At 37.0% G+C, this 24,310-nt stretch overlaps 1 protein-coding gene across 7 annotated transcripts in view; it reads right to left on the reverse strand.

Moving 5' to 3' along the window:
* Window positions 1–24,310, reverse strand: part of AGTPBP1 (ATP/GTP binding carboxypeptidase 1) — a 93,714-nt gene that overhangs the window by 18,870 nt on the left and 50,534 nt on the right. For 5 of the 7 annotated variants that reach the window (XM_042455268.1, XM_042455265.1, XM_042455267.1 and 2 more), the window contains 14 exons: window positions 21,819–21,996; window positions 20,969–21,066; window positions 18,484–18,600; window positions 15,711–16,414; window positions 14,837–14,875; window positions 12,829–12,912; window positions 11,907–11,993; window positions 11,675–11,823; window positions 10,044–10,131; window positions 9,555–9,699; window positions 7,922–8,075; window positions 6,589–6,769; window positions 4,902–5,031; window positions 3,019–3,144 (listed from right to left, as the gene is read on the reverse strand). In XM_042455268.1, the coding sequence (XP_042311202.1) occupies window positions 3,019–3,144; window positions 4,902–5,031; window positions 6,589–6,769; window positions 7,922–8,075; window positions 9,555–9,699; window positions 10,044–10,131; window positions 11,675–11,823; window positions 11,907–11,993; window positions 12,829–12,912; window positions 14,837–14,875; window positions 15,711–16,414; window positions 18,484–18,600; window positions 20,969–21,066; window positions 21,819–21,996 (2,280 nt within the window). Of the gene's footprint in view, window positions 1–3,018; window positions 3,145–4,899; window positions 5,032–6,588; window positions 6,770–7,921; window positions 8,076–9,554; window positions 9,700–10,043; window positions 10,132–11,674; window positions 11,824–11,906; window positions 11,994–12,828; window positions 12,913–14,836; window positions 14,876–15,710; window positions 16,415–18,483; window positions 18,601–20,968; window positions 21,067–21,818; window positions 21,997–24,310 lie in introns of all 7 variants that reach the window. The other 2 variants (XR_006102531.1, XM_042455269.1) reach the window with 2 other exon arrangements.

Raw genomic sequence — 24,310 nt, forward strand, 5'->3', positions numbered from 1 at the left:
ATAAATCCATTGTATAGATTTACATCTAGAATTTAATATAGTAATTGTTACTGAATGAGACAGTCCTTGATTTTCTAACCATCTCTGTTCAACCTCCAAGCAGCTAGTTTCAAATTCTTTGACCCTGGAGAAGTAAATGTCTTCTCTCTGGTAACTGAAATGTTTCTTCAACTGACATTTTCAGCAGTCTTGGGAACCATGGCCTTCGAGGCCAGTACGGTACGATAAACACTACAGTGGGTCCTCGCCTTACGCGGGGATCCGTTCCAGATCCCTTCGCGTAAGGCGAATTCCGCCTATGCTCGAGCCCCATTGGAAACAATGGGGCTCGTGCGCGGCGGCACGGCAGTGCAGGCACGCGGGGGGCGCAACGGGCGCACACGCCCATTCAATTGAATGGGACGCGCCGCCCCTTCCGCCCTGCGCACGCCGGCGGCTTTGAGCGCTTATGCTCAAAGCCGCCTATAAAAAGGCAGCATATGACGAGGCGCGACTGTACTTGGGCCTTCTCCAGCTAAACTTTCATCAACACTTTTTGATGGATTGGCAATGCTGGGAATGCATACAATAGAACCTTTCAGCCATCTTACTGTTACTGCATCCTGCATTGTGGCAGCTGGACTTCCATCTATTGAAATGTACCTTCTTAATCTGAAATTCTTGCCAGATGCAAATAGGTCAATTGAGAATTTTCCATAATGACTCTGCAACAGACTGAACACTTGTTGGTTCAAACTCTATTCTCCTGGCAATACTGTATTCCTGCTCGAATAATCCGCCGTTATATTCATGGCTCCTTGCAAATAATAAGCTGTCAATGTTTGTACATGCTTCTCTGCCCACACCAGGATTTTTGTGGAATATGTGAACATATCCCATCTTGATTGCACCAATATGCCTTCACTATGACACTGTCTGTGTAAATCTGCATATGTTGTTTTCCTATCTGGGGCCAAAAACGTAGCAATACTGACCTCACTGCTCTCATTTCCAGATTTGTATGCTGAAGCCTCTCTGAAACCATCCATTGACCCTGTGTGTACTGATCCTCGCAGTGAGCCCCCCAGGTGTAAAGACTGTGTATCTCTTAGCCCTCAAAGGATTTTCCCATTCCTAGTCTAATAATTTTTTTCAAATGTCAGGAGTAGGAATTTCTAATTCCTGGTGTATCATTAGCTGCATTACCACTGCCATTTTGCTATGATTTCTTTGTCCCATGTCTTGCAAAGGTTGTTCTGCTGCACTTAAATTTAGTGTTTCCAAGTAACCCATTGAAATGCTCCATATCAAACAGCCTGTGTTTTACTATCCTCTCTGTATCTGAGTGTAGGTCAGTGTCCTCATCTGAAATAGTCTGTAATGGTATATTATGTGTATATGTTTTTACCCTAACATTATCATCATTTTCCAGATTTTCCATGTTTTTGTCTTTTGTTTTTTCTTATGGCTTACTGTCTCTGAATCTTTGTCTATATTCTGTTCTACATTTCCTCTACTTGAGCTATACACATCATTAGATGACACTTCATTAAAATCACATGTTTCTCTGGCATTGCTAGTTTGACCTTGTGAGTTCTAGTCATCTGATTAATTATATTGATTAAATCATTTTTATCCACATTTGCTAAACTATTTATATTTGTGATTTTTGATGAATTTCTGTAATCAATATTTTTTGTTCTATTGACACTGCATTCTAAATTCATTGTTCATTTAATGAATTTATGCCCATTTGAATCTATGTTCTTATTAAATATTGTAGCATAGTTAACAATATCACTTGATGAATTTCATCACCACTACATGTTGGAGTGTGATTTATTGTTTGGGTCCAAACACTGGATACAGTTGTCATACTGGCTTCCCCTTTATTATATTTACTACATAATTTATGTATTGGTTTGCTGAATCGCCGCTGCCTGCATCAATGAAACTTCCTGAGTCTTGCTTTTGCTGCTGGTTGTACTCCAGTGCGCTGTCCATCATTGTTTCTTTATAGCTTGTGTTTGAAGCTGATTGGTCAGTTCCCTTACTTTGACCCACCTTCATTTTGTGGGTCGAACTGTCATTTTCAAAATGGTGACCAGAAGTGGGTTTCATGTTTTTGTTCTCCATGCCTGCAGTACCAGTTAGAATCGATGACCCAGGTAGACATTTTACCTTTGCTGTATTCTTCTTTATTTTTCTGTTTTTATTTTATTGTATTTTACCTATTACAACTGGGTTTTCCCACTGCTGCAGTGACTGGTTTTCTGACTCACTCTTGCTGGACAAGAGAAAAATCTTTTTAGGTAGCGACTCTGTACTGTCTCAGTAGCCTGTTGCACTTTTGGCTGAAGTACTATTTGTGTATGCTCTTCATGGACCTCACCCTCTATAGACTGCTTACTTGCAGCTTTTGGGGTGTTAGAAAGCTTTGTCCTGCTTCTGACTGTCGTTTACATTTGTCTAGTATTAAAAAAAAATCATCACCAACATTATCCTCTATATCTTTCTGTTTCTTATTTCCTTCGTGGATAACCATTCTTTCCCAAGGCAATGTATTGATTTTAAGCCTCGCCATATTCTAATTTCTGTAAATAAGTAATCTCTGTGGAGAGAAGGTTAGAAGCAAAAGACTTAATGGTGTAGAATGTTGGAGGATCCTACTTGACTGAGCTGGCACGAGGGGATTACCCATTTGTGTGGACTGTACCTTCAGTCTCATGGAGAATAAATGATGTCTGGCTATGTTGGATCAATCCAAAACCACCAGCAAAGTATATACTCCCTCACAGAGTTATGGTTCTTCCCTAAGTACTAATCCGTTTTCTTTGGGCATTACTTATCTGTGCAAAGAAACTGAGAACCAATTGAAATCAATGGGAGTGGTACAAAATATTGTAATGGTAGTATTTGTTAGCTTAAGTTTCTATAAAAACACTACTGACTGGCAACTTACTGTTCAACAAGTATCACAGGACAAAAACTAAACAGGAAATGAAAGTCTGTTGTGTCCTCCTATTAAATGTAACTCACCCGATAACTGAGGTCTTCTGCCAGATCACAAGAGGAAGCACTAGTATGCCACATTGTTTCCTTGATGCTGCAGCCATACATGAACACGTTTTTCTTACGAGAATGACCATGATAATCACAAAAAACCTACAAGAAACAATATTTTCCAAGAAATTTAAGATAAATTATTACACATATCAAAAATGGAGATGAGACGTTTTCACAGTCCAGCTCATTAGAATATTATTTGCTCAATTTCTGTGATGCCTTTTCTTAGTTTGATCTACACATTTTCTTAAATAGGGTGTCAGATATCTGGTTCAGATGTAACAGTCCAACGTACAGTGGCCCATTGGTATCTGCTTGGGTTTGGTTCCAGGACCCTCCTTGGATACGAAAATCTGTGAATGCTCAAGTTCCATTGTATACAATGGCACAGCAAAATGGTGTCATTTATATAAAATGGCAAAATCAAGGTTTGCTTTTGGAAATTTATATATTTTAAAAATATTTTTCAAACCATGGATGCGTGAATCTGTGGATAAAAAATCCATAGATAAAGAAGGGTGACTGTACTAAGATTTATCTACTTAAGGAAATTGTGCATGCTGATTGTGCATTCCTAGCTTTTACAAAGTTATCACAATTTAAACCTTAGTTTCTTATGTCAGAAGAAGGAATCCCTGGTTTAAGGCTCCCTGCTAAACCATCATTTCCTCATTCACATGTCAAGAAACTCTGTTGTTGTTGTTTTTTAATTATAGCATTGCTAAAGAAGAGGAAAGATAGGCAGGAAGAGGATAAGCTGTAAATAAAATAAACAAACAAAACTGCAGACACACACTCAGCCAATCAAGCTGGGATCATGACATATGTAGTTGCTCAAAGTTTAAGGTGGGAGATGGAACTGTTAGAGAAATATTAATCAATTTACCCCACCCTTCAGCCCTAAAGGCTATAAATGAAATGGAATAGCACTATTAATCTTTTTTAAATGTTATTTCATATAATAATAGAATTTTCAATGAATAAATCCTGAGGAAGAAAATTTGTTAACAACACTAAACATTTCCCTAGTGTCTCAAACATGTTTAAAAACAAAACAACCTTCTCATTTGCATTTTTTTAAAAAAAAATGAATGCAGGACAAACTTGACCTAGAAAACACACCCATTTCTTTGGTTACTTTGTTTGCCCATCAACACATCAACACATGGGGCGGAGATGTTGTTATCCAATGTATGCCTGAGTAATGGGGAATAAACCCTGCCTGCCATCCAACACTCAAATTCCATGCTTTCCAAGGAGAATTCCAATGCCAATTGGAGTTATCACAAGATGGCAGTACATAAAAAGAGTTTTAATAGCAGCCAAGTTGAAGAAAAGGAACCATCTTTGTACAGTCAGGCCTCCTCATATGCAGGCTTGCCTTCCACAGCTTTGAGCTTATGCAGAAGGCAAGCCTCGGCAAAAGTAATGGGGCGCGTAGCCACGCCACCACAAGCACATGCTGCCGCAAGCACATGCCCTATTATTTTCTATGGGGCTTGAGCATACACTCTTTTCCCCATACAATGGGGGGGGGGGCGGAACGGTCCCCAGCATATGGGGAGGGCAGACTGTATTTCAATCAGTCATAACACAGCACTCTTCCAATTAAAGCTACTACTTTCCTCACAGGAACAATTACATCTGTCTGTGGTTCTAATATAGTGATCATTTTTAATTTTTCACAATACAATTTGCTAGGATAATGTGTAGATACTTCTGGAAATATGCCTGTTACGTTTAAGTACACAAAGATCTATCAAAAGTAATAGCATTTTACAAATTAATAGCATTTTTATAGAAAGACAGCATGTCTTCAGCTGAATTAAATTGTGTGAGCACACACACACACTTACCAGTGGCAAACGTTTTATAGCAGCCAAATACTGGAGCAGTCCTTTGGCGTGATAAATTGTGGGATGCAGATCTGCATTTGGATTTTGCCATTGTCTATTCAAATCTTCCCCACTTAAAGAACAACGATGACTACAAGGGAAATATAATTCCAGTAAAATCTTGTTTTGCCAAATAAAAATGTTTTCCTCCCCAAGTAATGTTATGTTCATAACTTTTGTGGGTGTTAGAAGTTGCACTGCAATCTTATTAAGAAAAATGAGTTATTTTAAGTCTTGTTCTTAGTTGTTCAATAAAAATAAATGTCTGTTAAACAGAAGTAAGATGCTGAAAAGATATATCTTGCCTATCTCCCAATCTGATTTCAACCTGCCGTGAAAGAAAAACCATACCTTCCCTGCCCCCACTCAGTTTTTATGTTTCGGTCAAATGTAGTTTTTATTTTCAGAAGAGCCACTGGTTCTCAACTTTCTACCAAATTTATGTTAATTTTAGCCAAGCTTGTTCATTATAGTTGAAGTGATATTTAAGAATATGCTGATCTGTTGTAAGGAAAAATGCACAACAGATTTGATTAGTCTTGTTTTAACTATTACATTAGTGTCAGATTTAGTTAGGTTTACAGTAAACACTACAAAATCAATAAAACCTGTTCCTAACATAATGTTGATTCATTTCAATGGGTCTACTCTTAGCACAGCTAAGTTTAGATCTAACCTACGATTTTAAACTCTGCAAAGCACACAGGCATTCCCAAAATTTTAGAATTAGCAATGTATCTAGCTCCTTAAAGCCCCATTCAACATATAATAGTTTTCAAGTCTTCAAATACTGAGTGCACCACAGGTACTCATTCATATCACTGTAAACTTAGCAGTAGTACAGCAGATAAGATGTACAAAAATACTTATCCAGGAGAAGAAAATTTCAAAACTATGATTTTTTTTAAAAGTTAGTAAGACATGTTAATGTAAATCATGGTAGTACAAGACAGTAATCCATTAAATATACACATAATAATAAACACAATACATACAGCTCTAGTCTAGATCAAGGGAAGTAATAGTGCCATTGTATTCTGCTTGGGTCAGGCCCCACCTGGAATACTGTGTCCAGTTCTGGGCACCACAATTCAAAAAGGATGTTGAGAAACTGGAGTGTGTCCAAAGGAGGGTGATTAAAATGGTGAAGGGCCTGGAAACCATGCCCTATGAGAAACAGCTTAGGGAGCTGGGGATGTTTAGCCTGGAGAAGAGAAAGTTAAGAGGTGATATGATAGCCCTTTTTAAATATTTGAAGGGATGTCATACTGAGGAGGGAGCAAGCTTGTTTTCTGCTGCTCCAGAGAACAAGACCCGGAACAATGGATACAAGTTACAGGTACAGAGATTTCACCTCAATATTAGGGGGGGACTTCCTGACAGTAAGGGCTGTTCGACAGTGAAACACACTCCCTCGGAGTGTAGTGAAGTCTCCTTCCCTGGAGGTTTTTAAACAGAGGCTTGATGGCCATCTGTCGGGGATGCTTTGATTGAGAGTTCCTGCATGGCAGGGGATTGGACTGGATTCTATGATTCTATGTTCAGGAATAGAAAGGCAGTCAGTCTGCTCCAGACTGAAGGAGCCTCACAGGGTTTAGGAGTGTTCATATAGTACTAACCCTGCTATTGTTTTCACTTAAAAACTTACTTTCCATTGATGACACCATCAGGATTAAGCATTGGTACAATTTTAAAAATATAGGATTCTCGTAAACTCTGGGCAGAAGGATTATTACTCATGAGATATTCCAATGTTCCCTTCATAACCCAGCTTGCATTAGTTTCTCCAGGATGTACACGAGCAGATAAGAAAATATAAGGACGGTTTCCTAAATTGAACACAAACAAAATGGTATTATACAATGAACCACTCATCATAGCAATCTGCTTATTATTAATTCAAAAACAAGAAATTAAATGTAAAACATAGTCATTTCAGTAATTTCTAACCACATTATTTACAGTTATGCTGTTTATGAATACTGTGAGCTTGATTCATCCAGTCTTTTAACAAAGCCATTTTACAAAGACTAGAAGCTGCTTCAAATCCCAGTTTGGGAATAAAAGGTAAAAGGTAAAGGTTTTTCCACTCTGACAAGTTTGCCTAGTCATGTCCGACTGTAGGGGGCAGTGCTCATCTCTGTTACTATGCCAAAGGACTGAGCATTGTCAAAGACAACTCTGTGGTCATGTGCTCAGCATGTCGTTACCTTCCATTGAAGTGACACCTATTGATCTACTTGCATTGTACATGCATTTGAACTACTAGGCTGGCAGAAGCTGGGACTAGTGATGGGAGCTCACCCCATCACACAGCACTTGGGTCTCGAACAGCCAACCCTGCGATCGTCAGAGTCAACATCTTAAAAAAAATAAAGTCTTTAAGAAAAAAGCAGCTTGGGATGGATTGCTAGAGGGGAATCTGTAGCAGCTTACTATGCCTTTTCAATTTAGTGTGGCCACAACAGGATGCAGCTGGGTTTTTCCTTTTAACTTCCCCTCTCACTGACACCATATGAGGAATGAATTAGGATAGGTTAAGGCTCAGCTTTGGGAGGAAGGGTATCAAGGAACTAGATGTGCTTAAGATCACTCAGTCAACCAAAGAACCACCATCAGGATAGCAACGACCTATGTACAGGGCTTCCTTTTCCACACACAGAAAGAGAAGTTTGAGCATAAAAAAGGAACTCCATAATACATTATAGCCCAGTATGCCTTCCCAGGACCCAATGACTTCGAATTATCCCATCAAGAAGAAAATAAAACAACTCTCACCCAGTGACAGGAATGGGGCCTAAAATACCTACTTCTAGGGGATGTACTCACTATATTTACATAATATAACTCTTTGTGTGTGCACCCACACAGGATTGAAAAAAAAGGTACCTTCATAGGGAAGTCAAAAATACAGATTTTTCATTTGATATTATTTTAATATAATCACAGCAAAGAAGAGGAAAAGGTTATACTGTACTTACTGAATTGACAAATATGTTCATAGTAATTTGATTCTGGCATGGCTGTTACAGTTACTATAGGACAGCTGTTTCCTGAGAGGGTCTCACACAAGGTATCTTGTCGAAAATATATCTGCTGAGGATTATGTGTTGATTCTAATTTTTGGAGATGCATCTTCATCACAAAAAGAATGAGTCAGTAAACGTACTTCCATGGCTTGGTATATCTTTTACTTGTAGCTCAACACCTTTCATTTTCAGAACTTTAATTTTTTTTAAAAAAAAACTGTTTAAAAATACTGAGTAACATTCTTACACTGACTCATTCTAACTTTTTTGTGTATTGTTTTGGATTGTCTTTCACTTTTAAACACATCTTCTTTGCTACATGTAACCACCAGGACCCAGAGAGACAAGGGAAGCCCTCTTGAGTAGGTCATTCTTTCTGTGCCTTACAGGGAGACTATGCAAAACCTCTTCGAAATAAATCTTGCCAAGAAAACTCTAGGATAGGGTTGCCAAAAGTCAGAGTAAATCTGAAGGCACATAACAATAACAGCAGTTATAATTTTGTGTGTGTGCCTTTGAGTCATTTCTGAATTATGACGACTCTAAGGCAACCCTATCACAGCATTTTCTTGGCAACATTTGTTCAGAGTGGATTTGCCCTTGCCATCATTTGAGGCTGTATGTGACTGGCCCAAGGTCATCCAATGAGTTTTCATGGTCAAGGAGGGATTTACATATTTATAAAATTACTACCCTGCCTTTCTGCTCCCAAAGATGCTTAAAGCAGCTGACAATGCGAAGATATAAGATTCACATAATATATTGAGTAAAATGTAACATAAAGGTCAATCAACTGAAAACACAATTACAAATACAACACTGATGGACAACATTGGCTGCATATTATAAAACATAGGTTGGATTAGCATTGTCCTACTAAAATTATAAGGGTCCTTTTGGTTCACTGAACAGAGTGAGGTCCACACATGGTCCAATCAGAAGCAAATTCTGATGACCTCTCTTCTTTCTGCAGCTCTCCATGCTACCTATCGGATGGCTTCCCTGAGTCTCTCAAACGGCTCTTTAACAGGTGTGTGCATGGGGAGCTGCAAGTGAAAAGAGGAATTACTTTCCCACTCCTCCAGTAGGGACTTCCCATGTGTGCAGCTCTGCTCACAGGCAGCCTAGATATAAGAAGACATGTTCTACTACATTCTAAACAGTTCAGCCAGAACATTTCTTCTTCAGATTTGTTTTCAAAAAATTTGTAACACTTATTAATATAACTGTAAGTGGCCAGTTTCACTTGGCATTTACAAAGTGTCACTTCTAGTTTGAAAACTGTGTTGTAGAGTGCAAAATAAAAATATTACATTTTCTGATTTTATATCCAATTTATATGATACATACTGTACACATAATAACAACTATTAAGAACTATATAGTCTACACTTGCAAAACCTTGACTTACTAGACCTGATAGTGTTAAACCTAATGCTGATGTTTTATAGCATTTGTTACCATGGCCCACTGATTTAATTTCCTCAACTTTTAGTTATTTTTTTAATAAAATTGTTTTAATGTTAAAATAAATCATACACAGAAGCAAGTTACCATGAACCTATCCAAGTGAAAATTAACTCACCATTAAAGCTGAGTAAGTATATGGATAATGGTAAGCAAAGTAACAAACATCATCCTTATGTTGGAAGGTGATTGTGAAGGTAATTGTATAGTAGGATTTTCCCTTCTGGCCTCCGGCTGCAATTGAGCTTCTTGAAAAGTGATTCCTAGAAACAAAATGTCAACTTAGTTTAAAGATGCAGTGACCGTTATTTCTACCATTGCATGTAAATAAACTAAAGACACCCATCACTTCTTCAAACACTACTTCTAATAAAAACTAATAAAAGTCGGGGGGGGGGGGGGTTAATTTCTTTTATAGGTTTTTGTAGAACAGGTTTTTACAATATTCAGGGCTGCAGCAAAAAGAGAAGACTGCTCCTTCCCTAATTCTGGATTATCCAGTTCCACCAGTGCACATGCCTAGTGTTGCACATGGCTCTCTGACAGTAAATTTCAAGTTAATTTTTGTAGTGTATTCAATATTTGATTTAAATACTATACAACTTACTTATAGTAACAAATGTCTGTTCCCACACGAATCCACCAGGGTCGTCCACTTAGTGCCTCTTGAACAGAGTACATGAGGGGCTGCATACCTTCCAGAAAAATATATTAGACAGCTATATTTGTCCAGTGAAGAAGTATATATTATAGAAATGATTCTGCATTTTGAATATACTATGATACAGCATCATTTAAGGTTATTACTTTGATTACTGATATTATTATAAATTAAATAGCAATTCATTGTTTCAAGGTTCTTTTGCATTGTTTCTAACTTCGTATATGATAAGCGATTGAAAGCAATGATTGCATTTTAATATCATGTTTTTGATCCTCAAAAGCAATGAGGATAATAAACAATCAGCACTGAACATTGCTATTGTTAGCAAGGTATGGTTTGGAGGACTAAGAACAAGTGTTTGCTTTTTCTGCTCTCTTGTGCTCCACAAGCAATAGTTTACAATTGGGGATACTGTGGCTTGATTGAGCTTACCAAACTAGCGCTGCAGACTAGCATCAGACTAGGAATTGCAATATTTATTCACAGCATTTGCTTAAACCAAATTGATTTGATTCATTAAGTGAAACACTTGAGGGAAGGTGAGAAGGCATATGTGCACATGACTGATACTAATCTTTTAAAGCAGAGGAGCAGGATATACAAGCTGTGTATGCTTTCAATGTCACTTTCGTGGCCCACAGTCCTCCAAACCACTCTGCATCACCAAATTTCAGCAGCAAACTGGAAATTCTCCTTTAAAACTAAAAGGCAATGCTCTTTTTAAGACTGCAGAGGAGCTGCTGCAATTCAAGGCAAGCCTAAAAAACACCAGCATTAAATGGCATTCTCCCTTTGCTGTGAAATTTTGGCACTGCAACAACAGCAGAAATGGAGCTGTGAAGATTTATTGGATCTGTTTAAGTTGTCAACCCCATTTTATATTATGCTTTGGAGAACTGGGTGACATCTGAATGCAGTCAACATGTTTCCATGCTAGGTTTTCCTCTTCTTATTATCAACTGCTTAGAAATCTGTGCAACTCTTATTCTTGCTCAGCATTTTTTTAAAAATTGGAATATTTTTGCTATACTCACTCTTCTATTCTGTAATCTGTTGGTTATCTTTGTGTTACATAATTTATATAATGTAATTATTAGTAGTGGTAGGCCAACAATCAAAACTCAAAATGACTAGTGCAAATTCTAATTGCTTAAGCAGGCTTTGTTACCTACTCATTTTATATATGGCATACTGTGCATGATGGTCACAGTGGTGGTAGGCAATTCTCACATTTTGATAAAATGTCCTGTTTTTCATACAAGAAAGAAAGGAATAAAGAGTTAAATGTGTTGCCTTCAGTTCATTTACTTGTCCTGTTCATTATTGACTTGAAGAACTCCTAAAGAATGCAATTACAGAAAAAGTCAATTAAGAACCCACTAGAGAAAGGCTGTTGATTTTAAGAGTCACAAGCCCTATTGTAGATTGATATTTCTCAGGGGATGGGATCTAAAAGCATTCAAAATTCCTTTAACATGTGATTAAGAAAAAAAGTTTGAAGGATTCATAGATCTGAATAATTCCTTGTACTTTCTAAGTTATTTTTTTCAATACAAAAGAAAAACAGGTCTTACCATAATTAAACTGACTGTTTGTCTTTTCACAGTTGATTATATTAAATCGGTAAGCAATGCTTGTCCGCATTCCGCTGACTTCAAAGTAAAACCACTGGTGATAATGATTACTGTTTATATCAGAGTTCAGAATGAGATCATATTCATTTCTAAAAATGAATACAAAGAAAAGAGTCTTAAAATTAACAGCATCTACAGTGCAATGATAGGATAAATAACAACAATGTCTTACTTTCTGATCTGAATAACTTTCCGTAAATTTCCGGACTCAAATCTGGAGTTAAACTTCAAAACATCTCCTTCATCTGGCACTGGATAACTTAAGAAATAAAATTACAAGGAAAGTAAGGTTATATTTGGGAAGTCATTTAATTCTAATATCACACTCAGTACACATAATAACTGGTGATGGAAAAAATATGTAATGTATTCCACTGACGGCTATAAATGTCACTTATAGTCATCCTTCCTAGAGAGCAGGCAGAATCTTTCTAAGTTGCTTATCAGTATGGTTATTCTAGGATAAAGCATCACAGAATGCTCACTTACAATAAAATATGAATAATAAAAATTTATTTTCCCTGAATAATTTTTCTTTCCCTTTTTTGTCTCAAAAGTTGAACAAACATATTGCTGGTTTATGTTTAATAAGGTTTAATTGTCAATAAAACACAAAACAATTTTAAAAAGATTACTTTAAGTAATTATGTACAGTATTTATTTATTCAATTGATTTAATTTATATCCTTCAAGCAAATGGGACCCAAGGTGGCTCATGCATGAATCAAAGCAAGATATATGCATGAAAAATTGATAATAAACAGATTTCAAGAAGAATTTTAAAAACTACCATATTAAAATCAATACTTTATGAGAATATAAAATTGTAAAAACCATGACAAGAAAAATAAAAATTACAGCACACTAAAGAGGTTTCTACATAACCTCTTACCAAATGTTTGATATGGATCTGGTCAAAATTTATCTATAATTGCCTCAAGCTGAAATTGACAGGGTTTTTGAAAGCATTCATGCAGTATAGAAAACCAGTGGACTATCACATCCTCACTTACTCATCACGTTTTAAAAATTATGCACTCTATGTACAAAATACCTCTGTAAAAGAGAAGAAGAATGGACACTGTGAAACCTACCTGATATTATCAAGGTCATAAACAACTCTGTCTATAATATCATTAGGATGGATTAGCCTTTCGATGTCTTGGTTAATTTTTGTCCTGTAAAAATAGAGTTCTCATGTCATTTTCCCAGCTGTTAGAACAGTGCAGTTATCACCTATCAAACTTAAGTCATATGGAAAGCAAAAAGACGTTGACCTTCAAAGCATGGTTTCTACTTTTGCATATTATCCTGTTTACTGCTTATGTTTAAGCATGTAGAAAAATGAGCTCTTGTATTCAAGGCATTAAGGTTTTTAAAAAAGTATTCTTTACATTACTAGTAAAGAAGAATCTTTTCCTTTCAATATGTCTAGTTTGCATTAGTAATCATTTTTTCAAGTGTTGTTAGTAACTAACACTAGTAAAGATTTGAAAGCAAGTTATGTTAGCAATTAACACAATTATAGCTGTAGAGAGAGGTTAAAAAGTTTCAGAAACTATTATTGTGCAGTGATTGGGTTAGTGTGAGAGCCTCTCACCTCTAAGAAATGTCACTGTAAATATTATGAACAAACGTCCCAGTAAGTACATAGAATTCCCCCACTCCCATGCATACATGAGTGCATGGAGACATAGCGTTTTATAGAAGCATATTATTTCTGCAGGACAGAAGCTTAACTGGCTCCACTGGCTCTAGGGCTGATAGTGTCAAATGGCTCTCTGCATGTCAAAGAATAGCTTTATATGGAATATGTGCTCAGAACTATTCAGAAAAGATATAGGAAAAGTATGGTTAGCGCACAAAATAATAGATTTTAAAAAATTAAATTTTAAAAAACTATATAGTGAACAAGAAAAAAGAAACTGCAAACACAAATTAATTCTCTTTGGAATATTGGGAAAACTGGCTCATGCTGCAAGAACTGGATTTGACTAAGGGTTTTTCTTGCAATACTTCTGAGAAATAATTAATGCAATTTGAAGGATCAGACCTTCATCTGAAACAGTCTGTGAAATATGCAGTTAAAACTGTAACACACCAACCTATCTCTGAAAGCAGAAAATGTAGGTTTTAAAGGTACAGGTATCAGAGAAAGGTCTTTCTAAGTGTAAAATTTGATTTGTCCAAAATGGGTGACTTCCAATGTGTAACAGAATGACTTCCACTTCCTCCCATCCTCAACCTTGGTGCTACAGAGGAGATAAATCAGTGAACAGAGGCTATAAGGGGGAGGTGGGATCCATTTTGCTAGGAGTGCCTGCTCTGATGGCAGGTGGATGCAACTGGATACAACTCACTGGACACAATCCATATTGATTTGCACGTTTATACTGAACCAGTTCTGAATCAGAGTTCTCCAAGTTACTGAGTGTATGAAATGGGTTCCACACATAACAGATATTTATGATGAATGTAAGACTGGCCCTCTTGAAGTCTGGCATTACTATAATGTATGCAATTTCCTCTGGTAATCATCAAGGGTGGAGTTCTGCTTCACAATAGTGTAATCTTTGGTGTACTCATGTTCTCATTTTAAATATGGAAATAAAAGTACCAGTACAAAAATGCTAAACTTACTGGATCAAGACATTTAATAGTAGCATGGTGTGTTATTAACAAAGGAAAGCTGGAGGGCAGGATGGTAGCAACCTGAATGTTTTGCTAAAATCAAATTATTAGCATGTGAATCAGTAATTATCTATTATGTATCTACACAGTACAATGGGACTCTGGGCTATATGATGGTTCTGTGTATAAGCATAAGCTTTAGCAATAGTTCACGTTAAACATTAAAATAATTCCATGTATGTGTGTGCTCTAATACTAGGAAAGGGAAACAGATTTTGGTAGAGAAATGAGAAACAACAGCAACAAAAGCCCATTAATAACTAGAAAGTAGTTGGATTTTCTGCCCTAACAATTTGGAATAAGAAGTTCAAGGAAACTGCACACACCCATTCACTGCCAACTATTGCCAAAAAGGAGTTCAAGAAACCCCGATGTTATGAAGGAGAAATATCCAATATTTCTTTCACATACATCAGAGTTCGCATGTGACTGCCAGCCATTCTCTTCTTCCTTGTGGAAGAAAAGGAATAAAGTTTGAGATTACATTTTGTAAATTCTAAGACTCCTATGCTTTTCTAATGATGGTGGTGGTGGTGGTGGGTGATGATGATGATGATGATTTTCAGCATTAATATAATTCATCAGAGTGTTCAAAGAGATATTCATACATAATCTCAGTAATCTATATAACATTCCCATTCAAATTATTATAATCCCAGTTTGCAGATGGTGGAACCAATATTAATAGATTGCTCAAGATCACCTTGGGATTTCATGACAGGGAAGAAATCTGAATTAGGGACTAATGCAGTCTTAGCCATGACATCAAATAATGGTCTCCCCTGATTTATGTATTACAATTTCACATTCTATTTTTAAAAAAATTAGTACCCAGAATATCATATTTCAATTTCTCAGTGGACATCATTATTTAAATGTTAAGTTCCATCATATGTAGACACAAATCTTCAGACACAACAGAATTCAGCATTCCCAAAATATCCTCTCACATTAACTAACAACAATAGCCATACAAATTCTTCCTTATTGACAATAAGACAGTGAGCTGAGTTTAGAGTTCTAAGGGAGGATTTTCAATCCTGGAATGGGGCACTTTCAGGTCATGGCTTCTCCTGCCCTCTGCAAATCCTCCAGGTTTTGCAAGGTATGGTGCAGAGGGGCGCACAAAAAAAAAGTCAATTAAACATGGAAAGTGCCCCCACAACATTTCTATTTATACAAACTCAGATCCTTACATTCATGAAAGGCCCCAATCTAATCTAATCTTTAATTAATTTAACCTTTTAAATTTAACTTTAAACTTGAACATGTTAGTAATACTCACCTTTGCACTCCATAAGGTCTTTCAAGAATAGGTTCTTTATATGGAGGTGGAATATGTCCAAAATAATCAGGATAAGCCACTTCTGAATATTCAGGAACAGAATTTGTATTTTTCACAATCTCAATATAAAGTTCTGGGTCATGGAGTTGCAATGTATCAGGCACTTCAGGCACTGCTTGGTCTCCCACAGAAACTGAGCAGGAAATGTCCTCCTCTTCTGGATCAGGTCCAGAACAACATAGCGTTCCCAGCTGGACAGATCTTCCCTCAAATAAAACACCTCCACAAGATGAGACATGCTGACAAGATTTATTACAGGTATTTTCACTAAGGCTAGTTTTACATTCTTTTTTGGTCATGGCCCTCGTAGTGTAAGATTGTTCATTTTTGGAAGTGTTTTGCAAAGAAATTCTGTCAAAATCTTTAATTATTTCGTGGTTTAGGCACTGGCATGATGGAAGTAAGTTCATTTGATCACCTTGGAGCTGCAGAGTGTCCATGCTATTATCATTCTTTACCAAACCCAAAAACATTGGTCTTTTTTTACAGTCCTCTGTTTGTAGAGGATAACTCTCTTTCACAGGAATTTCTATTCCATGATTTGCTGGGGACTGCTCCACTCCAGCAGTAGGAACAACAATAGGCCCTCCTTGTGTTATATTAGTTGAAAGAGGCTTTGGTTCCTTGGAAACCAGGTCACATTCCTTAACATAAAGACAGGGAAATGAAAAAAGTGGATGGTTAAGATATCATAAAGGGAAAGCTTTTCCAGGCAAAAGCATATACCTATAAGGGAAGTAAGGCAAGGAGAAAAGGGAGTCAACTGCTTGTGAGCCTGTCTGAAAGAAAATGTGTGAATAATGGGAAGAAATGTAGTTGGAGGTGAATAGCCTTCACACTGATGCAGATACTGACAGACAGCCATGTTATAAAAACAGCTTTGCTGGACCAAATCAATATCTATTCTTACTCTACCACCTGGTCTGCAACAGCAGCCTGTGGGGCCAGGGATGGAAAAACATGGAACCATTGTCCAAATATGAGCTTCCAGGATTCAGTCCAGTCCCCTAGACTCAGGCCATACCTATCACCAGGCCTGGTGCAGGTAAAATGATATGATTTACTCCATCCTGGCCTGTTTCCCAACTATAAAGCTGATGGAAGGAACGTTCAAAAGATGAAGAAGGAGAATGCTTCAGTGTATTTTTTTTCTCTTTGGATATGGAACAATAAAAAGCTATTCACTCAAGGTATCTGAAATTGTCCACCTACGACTTTAATAAAGATCATGACAAGTTTCAACCAAGGAATACTGACAGAAGATCTAAACTACCCCTGCATTAGAAAACTGCAAAGTAGGCAAGAACATGATAGTAACATTTTTTATTTCAATCAAAGTCATATATTTGCAATTGAAAAATATATGGTGGTTCCCTTTAACTAATATAATTAATAAACATTAACTATGAATTTGTCTAATCCTTTCAAAAAGCCACCACATACCATGGTCATGAACTGCATAAAGTCTTCTTTCCATGCTAAATGAAATTTACTGGGTGACATTAAGGGGCAAAACAGTCTGCCCCGACAGAGTGGCTCTGTGCTGCCCCTGGGAGCACCAGACTGCAGCAACCACACACCACGGCCCCGATCCAACACTCTGTCAGTCCAAAAAGAGCCGACAAAATGCCACTCCTAGTTAAAGCAACAAAAAGCTGCCCTTGCCACCACCGCCACAGCTCTTAAAAGTTTTTTTGGCACAGTGCATCTGAATGCTATGCCAAGGACATGCCCTTTCACCGCTCACCATGCGTGTGTGTGAGGTGTGTGATGTGATGCCGGTGTTGGGGCATGTGAGTGCCACACCCCCACTCTGCCCCGAGGCTGGTGTTAAATGCCAATCTGTTTAGCCCCCACATTCTAATTTTATGAAAAGCAAATAGAAATCCTCTCTTCATTAACTCATGAACATAAAAATCTTTTTCATGTCTCCCCTTCCACCACGTTTTTCTACACTAAAAAAACCTGAACCTTATTTGTAGCAGTGGTACTCCAAATATAAAAAAAATGCCTTACTCATTCATTGATTTATTTAGGACAATTATATTCCACAAGTCTTCCACCATGGAAGTCCACCATTATATTTCACATTTCATCTACCGGGGAACTCAACACCTAAATCCAACCATAGTCCCAACTAGAATAGATCTATTAAATCAATGGAAACTTGATAAATCAATATTTATGTAAGTTCCATGAATTCAATTGCTGTACTCTAGTATGAACAAAAAACTTGATTTAAACCCCAGGCAGCAACCAGTTTATTGTTTATTAAAATATTTATATCCTGTTCTAAGCTCTGGGTGGCTTACAACAAAATGAGTTTAAACAATTTAAAGTTAAAAACAATTTAAACAATCCAAAAGCACATTAAACACTCAAACAATTTAAAAATTAAATATTTTAAACATTGAAACAATATATAATCATGTATATATACATATCTGAAAGTGTCAAAAGAAACATTTTATACCTTAAGACCTCTACTCGATGCTGCATAAATATCTGTAGGTGATGTAAGTCTGTTAGTGGCTATGACAACTTTTTGTACTTTCTCAAAGCAATTCAAACTATAAGCAGCAAGTTGCAAGCTTGAAAATTTTGATTACTTACTTGTATTTCCAAGAAAAGTATCAGCTCAATTAACTGTTTGGTATTTCTTTTGCATTTCTCATGAATGGTACATTTTTTAGAATAATATCAACATCTATACCTGAAAGTCTTCTGTAAGTTCTGGAAAAAATTGTTCATACATCAGTAGATCTTCAAAAGGTCGTCCCAATTCTTGCTTTGGTTTCAATTTGTTGATATCTGTCTCTATGTCATCATTCTGGGGAAGGGAAAGCCAATCTACATTACTAAATACAGTCGCCTCTCCATATTTGTCTGTTAAGCATTCAGGGATTTAATTATTCACAGCCTACTGTACAATATTTGTCACCACTCTACAACACTGGTGTCGCTGGGAGGGAATCAAATTGGTGGAGTAGGTGGGCCCAACCACATATGTTGGTGGAAGGGATGGGATGGTGGGAGCACAAGGAGGGATGGTGTGTGTGCTCAAGCGGGGGGGGGGGGGGGGAGTAGAGGATGGGATCTGGGAAGCACAAGGAAGGTGCATGCACTCACTCATGTAGGAGGGGAGAAAGGGGTGAGACAGGGGAGCGTGAGGAGGGAAAGTATGCACATTCACTCACTCATTCAAGTGGCCAGGAGGATGGACCAGGTATCTCTTTTCCCCCTCCTTCTGCTCCCCATGTCCCACTCCTTATCTGCACAAGCAAGTGGATGAGGGAATGTGCCAGCAGGCAGGACCAGACACTCTACCAGTGTAGGTACTGTTTGTATGTATTAAATACAATTTGGGTCACTCAGAGATATTCAAGTTTTTCCACTTTTCCAAGGGGGCTGCACCCCTATCCACTGGGAGAGTGGAGGGCTGACTGTACTTGTAGTAACTGATATACTTTTCAGTTTAAATTTATTAAGTACAGTATGTCCAAGAAAACAACTCAGGAGGAAACACATGAAAATCTCTCAAACACTGATTAACTCAAAAGTATTAAAGAGTTCTATTTTTTTATGAGCAGAAGGAAGCCCATATGAAGCATTGGGCTTAAGCTGATGCTTCACACGGCTGACATGAGGAACATACTAGGATTCAGCCAATTTCTTGATTGATATTATGTGTGAACCAAGAATCATGGTTTCAAGTAAACTCTAATATGTTACTAAAGCAAGAAAACTACAATCCCTCGCTTCTTCAACAAAGTAAAAGTTATTCTAACCCTGCAAACAACTATAAGCCAGGAATTGGGGGAAATGAACTTAAATATGGGTTTCTCCCTGCTCACATTGCCTGCGGTGAGGGGCTTATCACAGCACATTGTTCAGGTTCTTTTTGCTTACATTTATGCTATATTCTAACTCAGTGTTACATGATGATAAGTCAGTTATGTCCCATGTGTGAAATATTGTTAATAGCAAAGGTAAAATGTATTCAACATTTAAGATACAGTTTAATACACTATGCTCTAAATTTTAATTCTAGATAGAGTAGAACCATTTAGTCACTTGCATAAATGTTTTACCAAGTTCCCATTGATTCAATGGATCTACTCTAAATAGGATCAACAAGTAGGCAACTATAGGGAATAGCCACACTACAATGGATGTTAAGAAAACAGTATAACCATGTTCCAGTTCTGCATAAAGGCATTCTGACCCAAACTTCATACACTTCTCTGCAGGTTTGTCCATGTTCATTTAAAATAACGGAATTACCTGCATAGTGATTCTTTTGGACATTTATAGTTCTTCCTTTAGTAAAATATGCAGTGAGTCTCTCATGTTTAAAAAGCTTCAGGGAGGAAGCTGAATATATAAAGATTCAGAACATTAAGATAACAGTCTTAAATTGCACTGTGCTATCTGGTTTTGTTGTTCTATTTTCAACGTCAACAGTGCATGTTATTATCTTAAGTTGCCACAAACACTGTGAATAAGGTACAATCCATCACATAAAACTTTACATTTTATTATAGAATAAATAAATAAATAAATCCCAACAAATCTGATGCATAAAATTGTGCTTTTTTTAAAAAAAAAAGCCATACCTTTGCTTTTTGATAATATAAATGCTTTAAAATCTGGTTTCTGATTCTAGACATGGCATTATTCATTTTGGTGATTAAAATGCATTATGCTATGACATCACGCCACTGATACATAAATTTGTAGTAGCTATAGTAGCTTAGTAGGATAACATACCAACATATGCTTCCACATCTGAAACTTTCTGTATTATTTTAGCTCATATACTCTGAAATTTACTCTGATAAATTTAAAGAGTATTTACTTGTGACATTAAATCATTATCCATGTAAATCCATGGTGTATTTCTTTCACTTTGAAACTGCTCAAACATTACTTCCATTCTGTATCATTTACCCTAGTCACACCTTGCATGCAATGCAGTTGGAAAGTATTTGCATGAGCACACACACAAAATATATGCCACATTTCACCCCCTCTGAATATCCACATGGTCCATAATGAAATGAAATCTTTAAACTGAATTTGAAAGTTTTCAACCCTCACGTTTTTGAAAATATGATGCACAAACTACTTTTCAGAAAACTAAAAAAAATATTTTCAGAACAAGGTGTGAGTGCTATTTCCTCAATTCTATTACCAACCTTAAAATGTTGATCTGAGTCATCTTCATTATCGTTTTCAATCTCAGATTCTGTTTCGGTATCATCATTGTCATCACTTTCATCTACTACGTCATCCACTGTGATATAAAATGCTCTATAAGTAGGGCAGATGTACGTTTTCTACAATATGTACATCCCAGAAAAGAAATGATGCATGTGAAACTTTTCACTCATCAACTGATACCTATTATTATATATGAATTAAATTTCCCACAAGACCATGTGCTGTATGTTTAATTATACAGATTCTTCAAGTCACATAAATAAATATATTTTATAAAAAAGATATTGAAGGCTAACTGGTTTTGTCTTTTTAGCATGAGGTTTCGTGAATATAAACCCACTTCTTCAGATGCAGTGCTAAGTGGTACCTGAGGCCTTAATATTACTCTATTTGGACAAAGTAGTCCACATTGTTTGACAGCCCTCCCACAATAAAGGGCTTTTGGATGGGAGAGAGCAGAGGAAGAGCAGTATTTCGATAAGCAAGCTGTCTTCCACTTGTTCAAAAAAAATGGACGTAAGCCATTAGGACAAGTTAAACTAACTAAAATTATTTTAAACCCAATCTATTATTATTTTACAGTCTTGCTTGAGAGGTCAAAAGGAAAAATTAGGATCACAGTTCAATCTCTTTTTTTCTTGTGTTTTCTTTCTTTCTTTTTTTAAAGAGGTCAACTTTAAAAAACAGAATCTGTATAACATTTCAGGAATGCAAACAAAAAAGAGAAAAGATTACATAATGTTATGTTCCTATACCAACATACTTTTTTTTTACTCTCTAAGAGCAGATATAGACAAACCCATTACATTTCAAAATGAACCATACCTTCAGGAGGCAAACTATACAGCTGATACACTGGGCCACTAACAGGTATGACAGGCAGTTGGAAATGGAAAGCACTTTTAATGGTTGGTAGTGGAAGACGGTTTTTAGGATAGCATTTTCTCATTATTAGACTGGAAGTGTTGACTAGTGGATCAAGAGTTCTTACCGCCAGGCATTCCTATTACAACAAATAAGTCATTTTAAAATGGTTGCTATTAGTTCAGAGTTTCTGCTCTGGAAAGTTTAATATTTCCCTTCAATTCATGGACAAAAGCATCTTACTGTTGCCAACCAGATATTATTAAAAACCAAAGGTTTATAGTAAAGATGACCAGCCAATACTTTTTTTATTAAAGGATGCAAATTAATGTTTTCATCTCTTGGCGTGGAGTTCACAAAATTGGTGCACATTAAAAAACATGAACAATGAAGCAACAGATGTTTTCCAATAGACGAGGCAAGGAGAGAGAATGGAATGCACACATACTGCTTAAGCCTCCCCTTTCAGCAGGTATTAGTGAATAGAGATCCCATGTTCAGATTTTCATTAAGGACACTTCATCCTGCATGAAGCTGTTGAGAGACTCAATTCATCACTACTGGGTTATTAATTTGACCTTAAGGCCTTTAATGTTGTTCTAGCTCTTGACATTATAGAAGATCTCACATTACACTAGCCGCCCCGATTGTTCTCAGAGGGGCGGGATACAACTAAATAAATAAATAAATAAATAATAATAATAATAATTAAAACTGTTAAAGTAAGAACCCCAAAACCATAAAGATTTGTTGTGTTTCCATACAGGCTAGTCATTGCTTTTAAATCCAACATGATTAATCATATTTTTTTTTAAAAAGCCTTCAATGATGACAAAATGCAGTGGTTATTAGCTGACCGGGGGGGGGGGGGGGAGATCTAACTGTTGGAATTTGTACAAACAACACAGATTTTGCAACCCAGAAATTTAACCCAACCCAAAGTCAACTAGATTGTAAAAATGTCTGCATTATTTTGGTCAGCTTTCTTGCTACAGACCCATAACTACAGGTGCAAGTTACTCCCACACAGCATATGGGCTTAAATGAATGATATCCATGATAAAATTACCTATGGACCTCACAAGGCATCACAACCCCTGTAAGCTGGGAAATGACATAGCAAATCCTAAAATTTTCCCAATACAGGACAGAGGTGACATCATTATTGAAACAATATTATTCATTGATAAAATTAAGTATCATGTGTTTAAACTGGAGTGAAGTGTAAACGTGGAAGCACAAGCAGAAAACAAGTTTTCTATTAGGACATAAATATAATGTCCCACTATGTCAGGCTTACAGTTTATACTGTAGAAAGAAATCACCTGGAAAGACTGCAGATTAGGAGGAGACCATTCAGTTTGGAGCAAATCTAAACTCAGCAAATTTACAGCACAAAAAATGGTACCCGGGTTTTGTTTTTTCTTTTACTTTCATTCTTGCTGTTGTTATGTGGCTTCAAGCTGATTCTAACTTAAGTGACTCTATCCTTGGGTTTTTTTGGACAAGATTTATTCAGATGATATTTATCATTGCCTCTCTTAAAGGTCTCATGCAGACAGTGTGAATGGAGTGGCCAGAGGCCGCTCCTGCCCTGACTGCACCAGGACTGTAGCAACCACATGGGTTTTCATGAAGATTATTTTCTGCTGCAGTCCGCAACCCAGTTGCTGGCAAGGAGCAGCTTTTCGCCGCTCCTTTTTGTACCAACTCTTCTGGGTTGGGGTGGGCTTGGCGCAGCTTCCAGACGCAATCAGGGTGTGCATCATGTAAATGCCACGCCCCCAATGTGGCCTGAAGCTGGCACTTTTGGCCTGTATGCTTTAAGTCATTGGCTGTGAGAATGTGACTTGTCAAAGGTCTGCTGGAATCCGAACCCGGCACTCAGAGCACTATACCATACCAACTCTTGCTATTATCCCCTCTATCTTTTCTGCTGATGTTTGATGATGATGATGATGATGATGATGATGATAAGTTTTATTTGTATTTTCCCACTTCTCCCAATGGATCAAAGTGGGATTACAACCAGAAAATCTCCATACAATGGCAATCATATCTAAAATACATATACTAAAAACATCAAATTGTATAAAATTACATCACAGCAACAACAATACATCGATCAAGTTATGCTATTATGACCAGAAGAGGGGTTATCTACAGTTCTTTTAGAAGGTCGGGTGGATATGCCTGCCGGAAGAGAACCATCTTTAGTGCCTTCTTAAAGGCATTTAAGGTAGTGATGAGATAGATCTCTTCCAGCAGGTTATTCCATAACCTGGGGGCCAGGGTTTTGTATGTTCTTTTGGATAGTTTAAATAACAGGCTTGCAGAGAGAATTCACATTTTTATTTGCCAAGTGTACAATGGCCTGGAATATTTTTGGCTGAACAGTGGGATAAAATGTGCCAAGTAAATAAGAGCAAGGGCAACTGCAAACTATAAAAGGC

The sequence above is a fragment of the Sceloporus undulatus genome, chromosome 2 (genome assembly GCF_019175285.1).
Source record: "Sceloporus undulatus isolate JIND9_A2432 ecotype Alabama chromosome 2, SceUnd_v1.1, whole genome shotgun sequence".
Taxonomy (NCBI): domain Eukaryota; kingdom Metazoa; phylum Chordata; class Lepidosauria; order Squamata; family Phrynosomatidae; genus Sceloporus; species Sceloporus undulatus.